General features: G+C 43.4%; 1 protein-coding gene across 12 annotated transcripts in view; it reads left to right on the top strand.

Moving 5' to 3' along the window:
* ARSG (arylsulfatase G) overlaps positions 1–18196 on the top strand; it is a 114841-nt gene that overhangs the window by 68312 nt on the left and 28333 nt on the right. For all 12 annotated transcript variants that reach the window (XR_013982679.1, XM_080994668.1, XM_080994667.1 and 9 more), the window contains 2 exons: positions 2227–2335; positions 14740–14860. Coding sequence is in view for 11 of the 12 variants with exons in the window: in XM_080994668.1 (XP_080850794.1) it covers positions 2227–2335; positions 14740–14860 (230 nt within the window). In the remaining variant the exon portion in view is untranslated. The remainder of the gene's footprint in view (positions 1–2226; positions 2336–14739; positions 14861–18196) is intronic.

Genomic DNA, 18196 nt, shown 5'->3' on the forward strand with positions numbered 1-18196 from the left:
ACCCGCTTGTTACCAGGCCAAATTCAAGGTGTCACAGTTGGTACCTGAAGCCCTTTTGTGCCCATTCCACTATTCTGATCTGCGGAACTGGCACCGTTACAGGGACCGCATAATTCCTCTTCCGCAATTAATCATCATAATAAATTTAATTCTACTCCGCCCATCTGGCTGGGTTTCCCCATCCACTCTGGGTGGCTCCCAGCAGAATATTTAAAATACAGTAAAAGATCAAACATTGAAAACTTCCCTAAACAGGGCTGCTTTCAGATGTTGCTTACAATTTTAAGAAATCAGTCTTTTAGTAGGGCAGCACCTGCCTGTTGACATGAGACAGACACCTTCCCTGTACTGTTTTCATGGCCTGCTTAGAACATTTTTGTGCAAATGTGTAGGGGCTAATGTGTCCTAAAATAATTGTTTTTCAATATTTAAAACTGTACAGGTAATTTTGAAACTTCTTGTAAACCGTTTCAGAGATTTTTGCTGCAATCAAGCAACTTATATATTTTGTTAAATAAAAACAATTTGCCAGCAGCAGAAGGAGAGATCATTTTTAAACAAAGCAGCACGGTCTGACATGGTTATATAAATGTTTATGCAGTCTGGATGTAACAGCTCCACGTACCAAACATTTCAAAATCTTGTTGGGCAAACAAAGCACAGACAAGCCCATCTCTGTCTAGCCCCTGAGGACTAGATGTACAAGCAGAACTGAATCGGAATCAATTAAAGTGTTTCCTGTATGCCTCCTATCTGACTTAGGCAATGAGAAAAAATGTGGATGTTCCAGTGGTTGAAAACAGCTGTGCGACTTTTGAAACTATTTATAAAAAGTACAATGGAAGGCGAAGGTGTTCTTCCTAAATCTTGAAAGTGGAATAAAAAGTTTTTAAAGCGGGGCACCTGTTCTCATGAGTTCTTTTTGTTGTCAGCGGAGAACCTTTGCATCTCTTGGATCAGAGGTCAGCCTTCCCACCCACCTCTCTTCATCCTGACCCTTTGTCAGGTGCACTGTCTCTCAAGCCATGTTTTTGCTGCTGCTGCAAGTGTACGCGTTAGAGGCCATAGCTAAGTGTTAGAACATCTTCCTTGCATGCAGAAAGTCCCAGTTGCAGCCCCCGTCGTCTCCAAGTAGGACTGGGAGAAACCTCTCTCTGAAATCTTGGGGAAGCCACTGAAATGCCAAGGTGGACAATGCAAAACCAGATGAACTTTTGACTTGGTCTAAGGCAGCTTCCTGTGTTCCTTTGTGTTAAGGCAGAGCGGTCCAAGCCCACTCCCCGACAAGCCTGTCCTCGCTTCCTCCTCTCAGCCACAGCTGTCATTCCCTCCCTGCTCTGCCCCTCGTCCTGGCAGTGACTCCAGACTCCACAGCAGGATTTGCACTTGATTCCCTACGCCCCATCTATCAGTCGTTCCTTGGTTTTTGAACAGCTTAGTTCTCAAACGTTTTGGTTCCTGAACGCCACAAACTCGGAAGTGAGTGTTCCAGTTTGCGAACTATTTTTGGAAGCCGAACATCCGACAGGGCTTCCACAGCTTCTGATTGGCTGCAGGAGCTTCCTGCAGCCAATCAGAAGCTGCGCTTTGGGTTCTGAACATTTTAGAAGTCAGAATGGACTTCCGGAACAGATTCCGTTCGACTTCCAAGGTACAACTGTACTGGGCTTTTATGTAGATGATTTGACATCGCACTTTTTGTCCATGCCAAGTCTTTGCCTTGTGCGCATTCACAGCTAGTCCTGAGGGAAGGTTAATGTGGCTGCGAGACCATGATGACTTAACCCAAATTCGGCCAATCTAGCTGGGATGGAGCTCAAGCTTAGCATGCTATGTGCTGCGCCAGTACTTTGTAAACATTTATAATCTTCAGGAGTGTCTCCCCTGTCCCCACCCTGTGCATGTTGAAAAAGCTAAAAATATCCCAGATTCAACCTTGAATAGGCCTTGCATTCTGCTGTTGCCAGTGCTGAATAAACTGAAGCATCGTAGAGGAAGGAATTGATGAGATCATTAGGATTGCTGTATCATTTATGTTATGCCCTGTTTTGGGCTAGCACAATTTCACATCCCCGTTATTGGATTGTTTGTCTCATTTTTTAAAAGGAGAGAACTTGTCCCCCTGTCTCTTAACTATTTAGCTTTTGTTTTGCGATCTTGGCTCTTTGGGAACTCTCCTGGCAGGCAGGCCTCCGCAAATACATTTTCTCTGTTTAAATTTTGCAGGCGGGAGCTCAGCAAAGCAAACGACCTGGGAAGGGGGTCACCGGGTTCCCACGCTTGCCTACTGGGCAGGGAAGATCCCGGCAAATGCCACGAGTCCTGTGATGTTGAGGTAAGAGAACGTAACAGTGCCTGCTGTTCTTCTGGGATCATTTTCAAGATCCGCCTGGAGAGGGGCGTTGATGGCCAAACCCAAAACTGGCGCAGGCTTCATGTGGGGAACAGCTGAACTGCTCTGGCATGAACCGGAACTGCTGAGAACATACATTCCTGGGAAGTGGAGGAACCTGCCATTTCCAGAGGGATAAACAGAACAACAAAAATGGAGGTGTTGTCCTGAGTTAACCAGTAATAAACTCTGTTAAGCGCCCACAGATTTATGCAACCCTCTGCACCCTTTAGCCCCTTTCTCAGACCTTAATAAGGATTAAGAAGAAGGCTTTGGGGGGGGGGAGGGGACAAAAAAAACATGTGGCTGTTTAGGGTGAAGGGGTTCAGAGATGCTGGCCACTGAGTCAACAACTGAGTTCTTCCAAGGGGGTTGTTTTCCTCCTGGAGAACGCTGGGTTTGAAAGTGGCCAAAAGTTAACTTTTGAGATGTTTACTCAGATAAAGATTTCAAAATCCCTGTCTCATGAGAACAGGAGTAAAAATTATTCCCCACTAATAACCTTACGTAACTTCACTTCCTTCTGACCTCATTGCTTCCAACTCTCTAGTACTTCATGCTTCTGATCAACTCAACTGGTTCCTGAAAGCTTGTGCCATAATAAATGTGTTTGTCCCTAAGGCAGCCTTTCTCAAACTTGGGTCCTCGGATGCTACTGAACTACAACTCCTATCATCCTTGTCCACTGGCCATGCTGGCTAGGAATGATGGGAATTGTAGTCCAACAACATCTAGGGACTCAAGACAGAGAACAGTTGCTGTAAGGCGGTGCAATGCTTTTTGTTGTAATCGGTAACTGCATTGGTATCATGAATCAAAAACAGCTTACCGCACACAGACAAAAACCTATAGAGAGCGCCCACATTAATCCAGATGGCTTGCTGGGGACACTGCTTTGAAGGAGTCAAGGATGCTTGCTTCTGTATTGTTACCCTGCATGGTATTTCCGTGGATGAGCTTGGCCAAAACGTGTTAACAAGCTGTGAGTGGGAAGCTGACTGTTCAGATCTCACCTCTGTCATTAACTTTGCTTTTGGCAAACTTCTGCCTCTCATCCTCAGTTTCCCCCATACATAAGATAGGATTCTTAATGTGGAGTCTGTCTTACAGTACTGTTGTTAGGACTGCTGAGATGGTCCTGGAAGATAGTACCCAGACCCTGAGATCATCCCTTCTTCGTGTGCCCCACTTCCTCCACGAGAGGTGCGGAGGGTGGCAACACGAGAACGGGCCTTCTCTGCAGTGGCTCCCCTTCTGTGGAATGCTCTCCCCAGGGAGTTTTGCCTGGCGCCTTCATTATACATCTTTAGGCGCCAGGCAAAAACGTTCCTCTTTATCTAGGCCTTTGACTGATAGACATCTAACAACAACAACAACACTTTATTAATTTATACCCTGCCCATCTGGCTGGGTTTCCCCAGCCACTCTGGGCGGCTTCCAACAAAAAATTAAAAATACATGAAATAATCCAATGTCTTTAAAATGTGTTGGGATGGGGTGATTGGGTTGCTTTTGCTTTTGTTTTTATTTTGTATTTTGTGTTTTTATATTGTGATTTTGTCTGGAGACCTGCGGGTATACGGTAGTATATAAATTTCAACAACATTATTATTGTTGCTGTTGTTGTTGTTGTTGTTAATTAATATTGTTGTTGTTGTTGAAATTTATATACCACCCTATACCTGCAGGTCTCACAAGATAAAATCACAATATAAAAACACAAAATACACTATTATTATTATTATTATTATTATTATTATTATTATTATTATTTACACCATTACTGAGTGTGTTTGCCTGGCTGGAATAGTCTGATAATGCCTCAGAAGGCTGTGTGTGAGTGTAAAACTATTTCACTATACAGAGGTAGAAATGCTATCTATTGCTCCTCCTCCTTTTGCCTCTGACCCACAGCCTGGCATGTGGTCCTCAGCACTGAAAACTGTGGTTACTGGGTCTTAAGTGTAGATGTGGAGAGTGCAGGCATGCCCTCTTGTTTTCCTAAAGTGGTACAGAGCTTTGCTTTCATAGGCAAACATCTAAGCAGTCACAAATGGCGACAGGAGCTGTGGGATCTATTTTGCTTCCTGCTGTTGGTGGCGACGCTTTGCAAAGTGCCTTCAAGAGAGAGGAGTAGGAGATGGGGCAAAGAGGGGAGGGTGCAGGTGCAAGGTCGCCACTTTTGTTTGGGCAAAATATGGGACAGGTCAGGCAAAATAGAGGGGAATTTGTGGGTGTAAATTTTACTTTTACCTGGTGCAGAAATGAGTTCAAAGCAATCCACTGCAATGACCAAATGAATCTGTCAGTCACTGCAAGCCATCCAAGAACAATAGGGAAAGGAAATCTTTCCCACCTGCTGGATTTCTGCCTGCCAGAAAGATGAGAAATGTAGAAACCCAGCCAAAAGAGGAACGAGGGGGAGAGATAACGACAAATTCTTAGCTTTGAAGGGGCTGAGGCTGCTGCTCCGGGGAACGTTTTGCTCTTCCCTCTTAGAGCCATCGGCAAGAGCTCGGCCCAATGCAGAAGAGCCTGCTGCAGGCTGCTGAGCTCTATTGGCTAACCTGGAGCATCAATCATCTGGCTTAACTTCTGAGGTGCCTAGCAAGCTAGGCTGCACAAGACAAGCATGTTGGGGTGAGTGCACAAAGGAGGAAACTTTTAATGCCCATTTTATACTTTCCATGACTTTGAAAATGGGGCAAAAGGCATCCCAAACGGCACAGGGGATGCTGCTATTCAAAACAGGGCGATCCTGTGGGGTTTTTATTATTATTATTATTTGATATCCCGCCTTTCACTCCCTTTAAGGAGTCTCAAAGTGGCTAACATTCTCCTTTCCCTTCCTCCCCCACAACAAACACTCTGTGAGGTGAGTGGGGCTGAGAGACTTCAAAGAAGCGTGACTGGCCCAAGGTCACCCAGCAGCTGCACGTGGAGGAGCGGGGAAGCAAACCCGGTTCCCCAGATTACGAGTGCACTGCTCTTAACCACTACACCACACTGGCTCTCAAAGGGCCAGTTTCAAAGGGACGGGGGCAACCCTAGCGCAGGTGCATCGTGTGAGGTGTTCAAAAGGGATCATGGCCACTATCCCTTCCCCTAAACATCCCCTGGTGGTTGCTCTCCTCCAAGTCACCAGCAGCCAGGAGCACATAGTTCTGCATCTCCCATGAGGAGGGGAAAGCAACCCAGGGAGCAATCAAGGCTGTCACTGTCTATGCTTGGGAACCAGGTGCTTCCAAGGCCAGATAGCAACAGTGTGAGATTCTCCCTGGGGCGTCATCTCCTTGGCACCACTCCTGGGAGACAAGATCTCAGGAAGCTACGGCACAGCTAACACTTGCTTGAAAACCAAAAGATAAAGCACAGCCTGAAGTAGGTGTGAGTGTTTAAAAACCGTTCTGCTTGTGTCACAGGTTCCAGCAGGTGACAGTCAGGGGTTGCCTTGCCCCAACGTTGCCTTCTCCGACAGCACCAGTGATTTCTTTTGAAAAAAATCAGGCATGCAAGGGCAAAAAGAGGTGTATTGTGTCAGGGCCTTTTCAATACTGGCTCCGGCCTGGTGGAACGCTCTGTCTCATGAGACCAGGGCCCTGCAGGATCTGATTTCTTGCCGCAGGGCCTGTAAGACAGAGTTGTTCTGCCTGGCCTTTGGCTTGGAATCAACTTGATCCCCTCCCCTTCTTTCCTTTTTCCTTTCTCCTCCTGTGATGGAACTCCTATTTGGGGACTTCCTTGTCTTTTTTTCTGGCCCACGTAGGACCAGTCTGGATAGTTGGCCTTGGTGAAGATTTGACGTTTTCATCCCCCAAAAGTTTTTGATTTGAGTTTCTACTGAAATGAGACTGCATTTTAATCTTGTTTTTAAGCTGTATTTTAATCAATTGTTTTATACCTGGTGTTAGCTGCCCTGAGCCCTGTCTTGGCTGGGGAGGGTGGGGTATAAATAAATTGTATTATTATTATTATTATATAACCCCAGGATCTTTACTTTGGGATTGTAATCTGGCCTCGACCTGCTGGTAGAAACATGCTCACATCAATTCTTGTTATTTATGCCCTTTCCCTGGCTTATCTCGCGGGCTCAGGACAGAATCCTCAAAACAACTCTGTGAACTGAGACCATTATTTGTCCATGGCCAACTGATGTGTATTTCCTGGCTGTGTAGGGATTTGAACGCAGGAGCCTAGGGAACCAATACAATTTCACCACCTTCTGCTCTGGATATTAAGTCATCCGGGCAGGACCAAGCTGCTGCTGACCTCTTTATGCTGCATGCATCTTATCTACTTCCCTGCTCTCAACTCCTGTCTGCACATCACCTTTGCTTACCATCCACTGTGTACCTGGCTTAGACTTGCGGTGATGATGCTCTTGACGGTGCCTCTGGCCATTGCCATTGGGAGTGGGCTTTTCTGATTTTAGGATCTGCTATCCCTGATCCCTGCTGACAAAGGTCCTTATAGTTAAAGCTATGGTTTCCCCAGTAGTGATGTATGGAAGTGAGAGTTGGACCATAAGGAAGGCTGATCGCCAAAGAATTGATGCTTTTGAATTATGATGCTGGAGGAGACTCTTGAGAGTCCCATGGACTGCAAGAAGATCAAACCTATCCATTCTGAAGGAAATCAGCCTTGAGTTCTCACTGGAAGAACAGATCCTGAAGCTGAGGCTCCAATACTTTGGCCACCTTATGAGAAGAGAAGACTCCCTGGAAAAGACCCTGATGTTGGGAAAGATTGAGGGCGCAAGGAGAAGGGGACGACAGAGGACGAGATGGTTGGACAGTGTTCTCGAAGCTACGAACATGAGTTTGACCAAACTGCGGGAGGCAGTGGAAGACAGGAGTGCCTGGTGTGCTCTGGTCCATGGGGTCACGAAGAGTCAGACACGACTAAACGATAACATCCCTGATCCCAGCTTTTTGGACCCCAAGTCCCCAAATAATAACAATACTTAGAGTAAATAAGGACCACTAGATCCTTCTTGTTGTTGCTTTCAACAGTGGACATAAATCTCTTTGGGATTGCAAGGGTAAATCCACTGGAATAATAGCAGTGATAATTGGGCTTTTATTAGTAGTTGTAAATGAGTTCCTTGGGTGTGATTTCCTTATTAATTGGCATTATGTAAGCTCCTTTGGCCACGGAAATGTCTTTCCGTGCACCACAAAAGTTATTACTAATGCCATTAATTGCTGTGACATTTCAGTCTTCTGCAGGCTGTTTGCAAGGAGTTAGGCCATAATGCTGTCACAATCTGACCACTTATGCGAAGCCTTGAGGCTAAACGCTTTCTTTCTCCGCTGCCTCCTTATGCTAAAGTTTAGAAAAGGTGCATCAGTGCTGGTGTGTCACGGATACTGTATGGTTTTCATAAGCTATATATTTTGGAGTTGTTATTCAACAGAAAGATTGGCAGCTGTTGTTGCTTACTTAGCAGCAGTAGTACATCTATTACAATCAGTCAGCCATAATTGCAGAATCCGAGCCTCAATAAAACAGATGATAATGAGTGACATGTTATGATCTAGTGATTGTAACAGGTCTTTGATAGCAAGGAAGATAGCTATTGAGAGATAGAGCAAAAATGTAGAATGGTAACCAAGGTATTTGTGTGTCAAAAGCTCATGCCTAGTGTTTCACTGGAACAAAGCATTCTTGAGTATTTTTTGCATCAACAAGTATGCAGACAAGAGCGTGGTGCTCTGATAATGGATTGTTCTGGTGAACTATCCAGTGGAATCGGGTGCCTTTCCCCAGAAATGAAATGCCTTCCTCTCTAAGCGTTTGGTGCAATTCTAGGATGCGTTTTAAGTCTTACTGTGAAACTCAGAGATTGTCCGTGTCAAATTGGGGTTGCTGAAATCCTAGTACACACAGTGTGTTGGAAACTTGGGGCCAAGTTACATGTGACGTTTGTCTCTAATGTGGGGGCAAGTCCTGTGGTATTTTCTTTATGCTCAGAAATGTTTATTTATATCTACTTTGTTTCTGAGAAATACTTGTTATTTGTGGATTTTGGAGCACTCCTGTAGTTTGAGGGACTAATGGATGGACAACAAAAGTAGGTTTTCTGTGAGTGTTTACGGTGGCGAAGAGTCTTAAAACAAGTGGCACAGTAATAAAACTGCTAACGTTTGAGATTCTTGCATTGCAGAGGGTTGTACAAGGTGACCCTTGGTTGGATGGCCAAACCTCTACTTCAAACTTTAGTAGTTTGAAGTTCTCTTTGCCAATTCTGCATTTGAACACACAGCATAGAATCATCAGTTTCATTTAGATACCTGTTTGGGCTGCCTATATTAATGTATATGTTTAAGTAGGATTGATTGAATAATCTTATTGCAGGTAATGGGTTTTGTTTGTTTTTGAATTAATTTTGCTTTATTGCTATTTTTATTAATTTTTTTAAATTTATCTCCCCTTTTTCCTGTTATGTTTATTAATTAAAACTTAAACAAACAGGCAGAGACTCACCTCCAAGTCCTCTGTTGTGAGCCACCCAGAGTGGTTGGGGAAACCCAGCCAGATGGACAGGGTATATTATTATTATTATTATTATTATTATTATTATTATTTACATTAAACTTAGATTAGCAGCAACTGCCTCCCTGGCACTAAACCCAATGGTTTTCCTGATCCATATTCCATGCAAGATGAATATTTCTTCACTGCACTGAGGTGATGCTAAATTTCAGTACTGTGTGTAGCAGCTCTTGGTTACATATATGATTATCCCAGTGCGAAGATATAGGAGGATTTACGGGGGTGGTGGGTGGGAGAGATTCTTTCTATCTTTTGCTCCCATCATCTCGGCTGACAGCATGTACCTCCCACATGAAGCTAATTGCCCTGGGGAAAGGAGGAGAACCCAGCTGGCTGTATTGTGAAAAGGGTGGCATTGCTGGCTGGGCTCCAGCATTTTCATAGAACAGTCGCTAAGCATCTGTTGGGAAAGACTTTATCTCAACTGTGCATATTTAACACTACGATACCAATTATTTCTTTGGAATCGTGGGCAATTGGTGCTTTTAAAGACCAGCAAGAACTGCAGGGTTGGGTAGGGTGGACAGGAAGGAGAGGTGAATCCTTTGGCTCCCCAGCGGCTAGCAAAATCATTGTGGCACAAACGCTTGTGGGCGGGAGCCTCCTTCAGTGCACCTGGATGTCTGAGAAAGGAAGGAAGGAAGCATATTGATAAATGACGAACTGCCGTGCATGAATAGTTGATGTCAGAGGTTTTGCATGCATGGCCTTTGAGAATATGGGGCCCACTAGAAGTGGTGAGTAATGAGCAGGCGGAAATCAGGATATATGGACTTAGCTGAGAAGCTGCTCTGTGAACAAAGGTTGCCCCCACAACTGAGGGTTCAAAGCCGCTTTCAGGATTACTTATGGAGGGTTAAGTTGCAGAGGACTGTTCCTTTGGAATTCCTTCCCTACCCAGGGAGGCTCACCTGGTGCTTTTAGCTGTCCATTCGTTGTCTCTTTTATTTTCTAAGGCACTTTTGATTTCCTAATTGGTGTTTCATTTCTGTTTGTCTCTACTTGTCTCATATATATATATGGCAAGTGCAGAGTCATAGAGAAAGCAGCTGATGTTCCCAGCATTCACTGCTATGCTTTTCCTTCTCTGTGTCACTGCAAATCTTAAAACTCGTCCTTCTTTTTCTGTCTGTAGTTCCTCTGCATTTACACACCTGGGTTCTCAACCTGTGCAGAGCCAACTCTTTTTCCTAGACCTCTAGCTAGGGAGCAGGCGCTCATTTTCTCTTCCATTGAGCGGAAAATGCTTATCAATTTCCCATGCCTCAAGGGGTGGAGCTAGTGCCTTTCCACCAAAATCTGCCGTGCCAAACTGCTTCGCTTAACGGCATTTGATGACGGGTGCCCGCAATGACTTTATGATTTTCCTGCTCATTAAAAAGTAGGTCAGTAAAGTAGGTCGCCCAAATGAATAAGGAAGAAATTGTGCCATCGTTTTGCGGCGAAGGGCTTTGGCAGAGCTCTATAGATTGAGCAGTGGCTGTTTGTTGTGTGCGTAGGTGCCTTATCTAAGAGTTCTGGTTCGCTGCATGTGACTTTTTGGGAAGGTGCATCATCAGATTATGTAGCTAGAAGAGAAGCAGAAAGCAGGCTTTAACTATCATGGCGTCATCCAAGATACTTGCTTTCACTTGCCCTTTCACTTGGTTGATTGTGCGAAAAATGCATTAATTTAACTACGGTAAGGTGTCACCGATGCATAGCTGTCAACTTACAGATTTGAAAATAAGGGACCAACAGCCTCGAAAATAAGGGATCAGCAGCCAAAATAAGGGATTTTGCAAGCACAGGCATGTTCAACTTCTGAGCCCCTCCGTACCAAAGACAGAAAGCCCAGCCAGCAGCCAAATGAAGCCTCAAGCGGTGGTTCCCACAGCGCAGCAACCCGGCAAAGGGGATGCAGCAAGGAAAACCACCGTCACCTCTCCGCTGGGAAGCGCTGAGCAAAGGCGAGTCCCCAGGCAACGCAGCCGATTTGATCGGCACAAGGCATGCAATCTCCCCCACCCCAGTCGTTCTTAGACTCCTTTTTGGGTGAGCAACGCAGCCAAGCAACACAGTTGGAGCCTCCCTCCTCCCTGGCCGGCAGGCAGGAAGGGAGAGGAGCTGCTTCCTTTGAAACCCGGGAAATTTAAGGGACAGCAGCGGGACATGCGCTGAGATAAGGGACTTTCCTGCCAAATAAGGGACGGTTGACAGCTATGCACCGATGCATCAGTTTAATTAAGAACTTCCTTGTTAACGTTGAAGCTGTTTTGAAGGGTGCTGTTCCTCTCTATACAACCTCCCAAGCTGAATCTCAAATAACAGACCCTGGTCTGTCTCCCACACCATTTCTAATCCCCTAGATTGAAAAAAACAAAACAAACAAAAACCCCTCAACAAATAGGTTATTAATTAGTGAAACTGTTCTCTTTTTTCCTGGTAAGCTTGCTGGAGGCACATACTTACAAACACTTTCAAACTTTTGTGAATTCACGGTATTTTCTCCAGTGTGCTAGAAAAGCTTTGTACTTGGACCGCATGCAACCAATTTCTTCTGTACCGCTGCATCATTGTGACAATGTTTTCTCTGCTAATTGGCTTGCCATTCTCAAAAAGGCCTCTTATAACCTGCGTATTCATGCTTCCCACAGCAAAATCTGGGTGTTCCAGGAAGGGAATGGAGTGGCAATATCCGAGAAGTTAGGTGTGTTGTGCCAAGTTTTCCAAGCCTGAAAATTGCTTTTAAAAATGGGTTTACTAGTTTGCTCAGTACAGCCAGCAAAGCGGAAGTCCCTGGAACCTCAAGATTCCATATTCACTCTGCAATCTTGGCTATGATTCCTCATAATGGACATTATCTGCCTTTTAGGGGAACTCTCCCAAATTGTGTTCCACCAAAACAATGTTAACTAACATTCAGAGATTTTAAAAATGCATTACATTGCAGCACAACAACACAAACTGCTCTGAAGGATATTAATCTTAAGATATAAATAAGTAATACATTTAAATACATATTTTTGCACAAAATAAGAATTTCTCAATGTGTTTTGTCTCAGAGTAAGCACTTCAAAACTTGTTTTATATAAAAAAAACCACAGCTTTTTTGGGGGGTATTTCTGCTTGTTTGTTTGTTTGAGCCAAGAACAACACCATAGCATTCAAGAGATGTGAAATCTGAAGGATGACTGCATTATGATCTAACATTAATCTGGTCTCTTTTTATTAAAATGGTCAAAGAATGAATTCCTCGAGCATCCCTAATACTGCCTGGCTTATTTAAAGAGACAACCATAAGAAAATAAAATGATATTAATAAAACCACGACTGATGTAGAAGATGTGAGGTGTGTTAGCTCTTCCTCTCCCAGGAATCCACGGGAAATCCCTTGCTTGAAGACATCCCTTGTGTCTGTGATATACAAGAAGCATCAGACATTTAGCCTACTTGCATACTAATTTGAAGAAACCAGCTGAATTGGTTCAATCTCCAGGTGATTAGGACCAATTAAAAGCTTGACCATCTTCTATTGAGTTGCTTCAGTAATCCATTTCCCATATTGTGCTGGTTGCTGGATGTCAGATCACCCACCTGACTGTGTGTGTATTATTTCAGTACCACACTCCATGTGCTGTGTTATCAAGTATATGATTATGGAATAATGTGTTTTGTGGCTCAGGGTTAAGTTCCTGAAATAAGAAGACTGCAGTGGAAATGTTGACAGGGTTATTGGTGGCAACTGCAGAACCCAATGCCACTCTCATTTTCCATCCTGGCTTCCTATGGAAGCTGCTGTGCTGTACATAAGTGAAACCATATTTTCCTAGAAAGTGAATTGATGTGCTTAGCATGGCATCATTTGGATGTATTTACCCTGCTTATTTAACCCTGCCACTGTGGTTTTATCGCCAAGGACTGCATCATTGTAGTGTTTCTGTGCAGCTGGACCTGGCAGCGCACAATAGAAGTTTATAGTGACCCACCCTGGCTCCCCACCAGTATGACAGGAAGCTATGTGGCCTTGAGGTTTTATGGAACTTGGAGCTCAAATTTTGGTATTTCTTTGGGTGCTTTGTATGGTTCCATACATGTCTGGGTTCTTGCTTGGGTCTCTTCTGGAACTCATGTGCATCAAGTGGTTCAGAGACTATGCGCCATCACAACTGAGCCCACCTTTCTGTGTTTTCTGAAGGAGTTGCTAGCTCCCTCTGGCCTTGCTGAGCTGCCCTATGGCACTCCAAAGGCATAGGGACAGCAGGAAAGGAAGGCCCAGTGGTAAGGGGGAAGCAGGTGCAAATATAAGGGGTGTGTCTCCTTATTCTGGGCATCTGGCCTTGGACAGAGAGGAGAGGAGCCAGCAGAACAAGGATGTCACTCATCATCAAACACCTGGGCCCAGTTCTTCCCCAGATACAACACCGTTGGGCGTCTGCCTGACGCAGCATAAGGAAACCTCGTTCATTATATGCTAGCATCCCTCCCATTGTGTTTACCGCGGAACAAACCTCAGTGAGGCCACTGTCTTCATGATCGAGAGCTGGAGACGATAAGTGGAAATGACAACATAATGCTGCTCCGTAATTTGGGAACCCATTCTGCACTTGAGGCATTAGAAATTTTCCACATGGTATTTGTGTCCACTAGGCATTCATTAATTTTCCATCAAGAACTGCAGGCACTGGACCACCCTTCTCTTGAGTGACTCAGCGATATAGCCAGCTTCCTCCTAGCAAATTAACATTTGTAAAAGGGGGTGTTCGCTCATTAAAATGTGCTAATTAATATGTGTTGGGTTGAAATAAGCGACAGACGAATGGCAAGGTGTCATACGGGAGGCATCTCTCGAGCATGTCTCGGAGAGTCCCTTTTATTGAATATTACAGCAATATTACAGCATTACCACATATGTGCTTGTTGCTGATTGGTTAACATGAATACAATGCAAAGGTTGAATATAGGTATTAATCATCAAGAGATTAAAGGTTGGGAAAGGGAACACAGAATTGGACAGGCGTGAAACCTCCTTATTAAACTATTAACTAGTGATTGAGTATCAAGACTTAAACTATTACCAATGATTGATATTGCATGACATGAAAGAACATAACAATCGTGTTCCGTAGATGTGGTCAACAATGCGTTAAGAACAGGTCAGGGTACTGAACTCAGTGTGAACTGATCAGAACATTCCCAGACCCATGCGCAGAGGCAAAAACTTCCCAGCAAATATGGATGTAAATAATTTCAGTTTAATGCGAGGCTTTAGTAATATGCTTTGGGAGCATATTACTTGGCAGATTAGCATTTGAGAAGTTGGGTTTGAGTGTCCTGCACAAAGCTCCTTTTTCTGTACAATTGCTGCCCTCAATCTCAAATCAATATATCTTTCTTCTCCCCACTATTTTTGTGACCTTCCCCCACCCCCACATCCTTCCCCAAATCTAATCCTTGAGGAAATGTCCTGTCTATGAATCCAACCCTTAAGGCAAAATAGTCAGTATGTGCAAATGCTATATTTTGTAATTGGATTTGTGTTTGGGAATTGAATTTCTTTGTTTCTTAAAACACACATGTACCAACCTGAAAAAGAGGAGGCCCAGTCTGGTCGATATAGGGTTGTTGCTTTTTTGCGTAAGTGAGGTACTCATCTGAATTCTGTACTTTTGGTATAGAATGTGTTACGACCGAGGGGGGGAAGTGTTAATTTTATTCGCTCCAAAGCTCTCCTTCATGGTGAAGTAGCTCATGCTTCTTGAACACTGTTCCTGTCCTGTGTTCTTCTGATCACAGTCTCTTCTCTCCTGCAGCACTTTAGATATATTCCCTACCTTGGTGTCTCTGGCAAACGCAAGCCTCCCTCCCAACAGACAGTTTGATGGTATGGATGTGTCTGAGGTCCTCTTCGGGCGGTCAAATAAAGGACACCAGGTATGGAATTAACCTTAATATTTAGCTGAATTTTTCTGTGGAAATAGTGTGGCCTTTATTACAGTGGTACGGTGTGTTTCTTTTTGCCCTTGGTGGCAACAACGGGATGCAGTCCATAGTCCAAATCAGCTTTTTGCATCCTAATTTATCAACATTCCAGATGGAACGGCCTGAGATATTTCGTTGCTTGAAGTGAAAAATCTAAGCAGCACTCTCCATGGTGTTCTTATTTAAAGCGTTCCTTTAATTGAGGGTGTGGTGGGTGGGGCACATAATTTTTTGCTTGCTTACCTTGGGTTTCCTGAGCAGGAGGGGCACAGTCCTTGGTTATATAATTTCACAAGACTGTGTTGAGGAAGAAGTGAGGAGTTCTGAACTCTCGCGCACTCTGAAGTTTTTCTAATTTGGCCCTTGGAGTTTGAAACTAGCCTCAAACTCAAAGGAGTATTGAAAAATACTTTTTTTTCATGAACAAGATGCTAGTCTGCTGAGGGAAACCTCCAAAACCTGAGCAAGGCATCAGTTTGACATCATGTGTGGCTTCTCAGAACTTATCACATGCACCAAGTGAATTCTACAATTTATGTTCTTAGTATTTCCAAGATGTAGAACTTGCTCTACATGCATGTTAAATTTTGAAAAGCCCTATATAATATTAGCCGCTTGCGACGACAACTGCATAAGATCTAGTGAGGAGTGGGAGAGCATTCAGGGAATTCAGGCTGTCCTATGCATGTAGGGAATTCTTTACTGTATACAGCCAGAGCTGTAAATTAGAGAAATTAGAATGCCATCTAATTCATGATATTATTATTATTATTATTATTAAAGGTTGCAGCACTGGCATAATATATTCTTCCTCAAATATTTAGTAGAAAAGGTTGTATAATTCCAGAAATATTTGGAGCTGTTTATGGTGCTGTTCTTTCACTACTAGTGAAATAACACACCCACAGAGTGTGGAGTATATGTGCATCCAAAATATGTAATGGACCAATAGTATTATTACAGTGGTACCTCGAAAGTCGAGTGGAATCTGTTCCGGAAGTCCATTCAACTTCCCAAACATTCAGAAACCAAGGCATGGCTTCCGATCGGCTGCAGGAAGCTCCTGCAGCCAATCGGAAGCCGTGTCGGACGTTCGGGTTCCAAAGAATGTTTGCAAACTGGAACACTCACTTCCGGGTTTGCAGGGTTCAGGAGCCAAAACGTTTGACTCCCAAGGCATTCGGCTTCCAAGGTATGACTGTACTAAAATTGGTGTGCATAGGAGGTCTTTGCCTCAAGTCTTGCTGGAACTGGTAGGCTGATGAAATCTCCTTCCCCCAATTTAGCTTTGCCTGCCTCCTGTCATTTTCTTTCTCTCTCGTTGATGGCCAGGTGACTCCCATTTCCTTTGCTTTTCAAGGCAAAACCGGTTTTTGTTCCCTACATCACAACAGATTTCTTTTCTTAATTGCTTTGGATTCTGAAACCAAGTAAGAGAAACAACAAAAATGGGTCCCAGGGTGCTTGGTGCTAGTCTTTGCCTGAACAAACAGGGACATCATTAAGTTCTCATTCAGCCTGGAGTCCTGGCTCTGGCAACTGTGTCCATTATCAATTTGTAAGTAGGGCAAACCCCCACCCCCAACTCGTCTACACTCTGTCATTTTCTGTTCATATGATAATGCGAGAGCTGCAAGCGTAAGCATGAGAACAGCAGTTTGCAGGGCAGTTATCAGAGGGCACATTTTCTAAACACTACCCTCTTGCCTCTCCCAGCCACAAACTAAAGATGAAATCCTGTATGTTGTTTTGAAAGCCTGCCCCTACTGCAAGCTCCTGCACACTAGCTCCCACTGGGCATTTCAGATTTCACTGTGGTTTTTTGTGTATTCAGTTTAGTGAAAAAATTGTGGGTGCTGTAGCTTAACCCTGGGGGCAAGCAGTTAAGAAGGAAAAGAAGCATCCCCATAAGACAGAATGTTCTCTTTTGCAATGGTCCAATTATGACGGTAAAGACAGGGCATGACATGAAGGGTTCATGGTGAAATGATTGGATTGGCAAAGGTTGTGCCGTATCTAGGCAGCAAGACTCAGATGAACCATTTTAAGAGACATCTTCATGGCATCAAATGAATGTTTTGAGACAAGTTCAAAGAGAAGGTAAAAAATTTAAAAAATTGCCTTGATGAGGGCGTGTGCAAGATCTTGGTTCTCCCAACAGGAGTGCTGAGCCCTGATGGAAAGCTGGGGTGTCTTTGGCAGTAATTGGCCCAGATGCATCCACATTTTCTGATTTTGTCTCCTAATCACTGTTGGAGTTTTGTTGGGTGTAGCGTCTCCAAAGCTCAACCAAGCGGTTAAGCTCACCACAGAAAACAGCCATTTAGGAGAGTTGTCTTTACTAGACCAGCAACAACAAACACCACTATGCATGCACACACTATTTACAGATGTTACATTAGTCTTCTCTCTCTTTGAGCCCTGAGAGGGTCCTTTCCTTCAAAGTGCTTGCTGTGTTTAAGTCCGCAGCCAAGTCTTTAGTTCACTTGCTTGCAAAGTCCTGCAAATGATAGGGTCCTCCAATTCAGCAGTATACAGCAGGTTTTCCCTGTTGATACTGCTGTGTCCACTGTCATATGCTTGCTGCTGAATAGTAGTAGTAGTAATAATATTTATTTATTTATACCCCATTGGTCTGGCTGGATTTCCCCCCAACAGAATATCAAAAACAGAACAAAACATCAAACATTAAAAAATTTCCCTAAACAGGGCTGCCTTCATTTTTTAAAAAATAATATTTATTAATAATTTCAAAATTACCCCCAAAAAAAGACAAAATAAAGAACAACACTACAATATATAAAAAAGAGAAAAACACAGAACATAAAAACCAATACAACAATACAGCAAAATAAAAAAAAGAAGAAAAAAAAAAAGACACAAATCCCAAATTGCATATCTATAATTTCCATTTGCTTGTTTCATTGACCTCCTCACACCTCCCTTTTTGTATTCTAGTTTAATTAATTATTTCAGCAAATTCTTTCCATCTTTCTCAATTTTTGTTAAAAAATATGTCTTAACAATTTAACCTAATAATTAACTCAACAAGTCCTTTCCATCTTTCCCCATATTCTGTTATTCAAATTACCTTAATTTATTTAACCTTATCTTACCCCAAAATACCTTAAAGCTTAAATCTTAGTTTTCAAATATACATAGCTCCTGATATCATTTCTGCTAGAGTCATATAGTTTCATTCCAACATTTTCCCTAATATTCATTAAGCTAATTCTAAATAAAAAGTTTCCTTTATAAGTTTTCTTCCAATCGTCATCCAGCGTCTCT

This window comes from Podarcis pityusensis (assembly GCF_964106645.2).
Source record: "Podarcis pityusensis genome assembly, chromosome: 2".
In the NCBI taxonomy this organism is placed as follows: Eukaryota; Metazoa; Chordata; class Lepidosauria; order Squamata; family Lacertidae; genus Podarcis; species Podarcis pityusensis.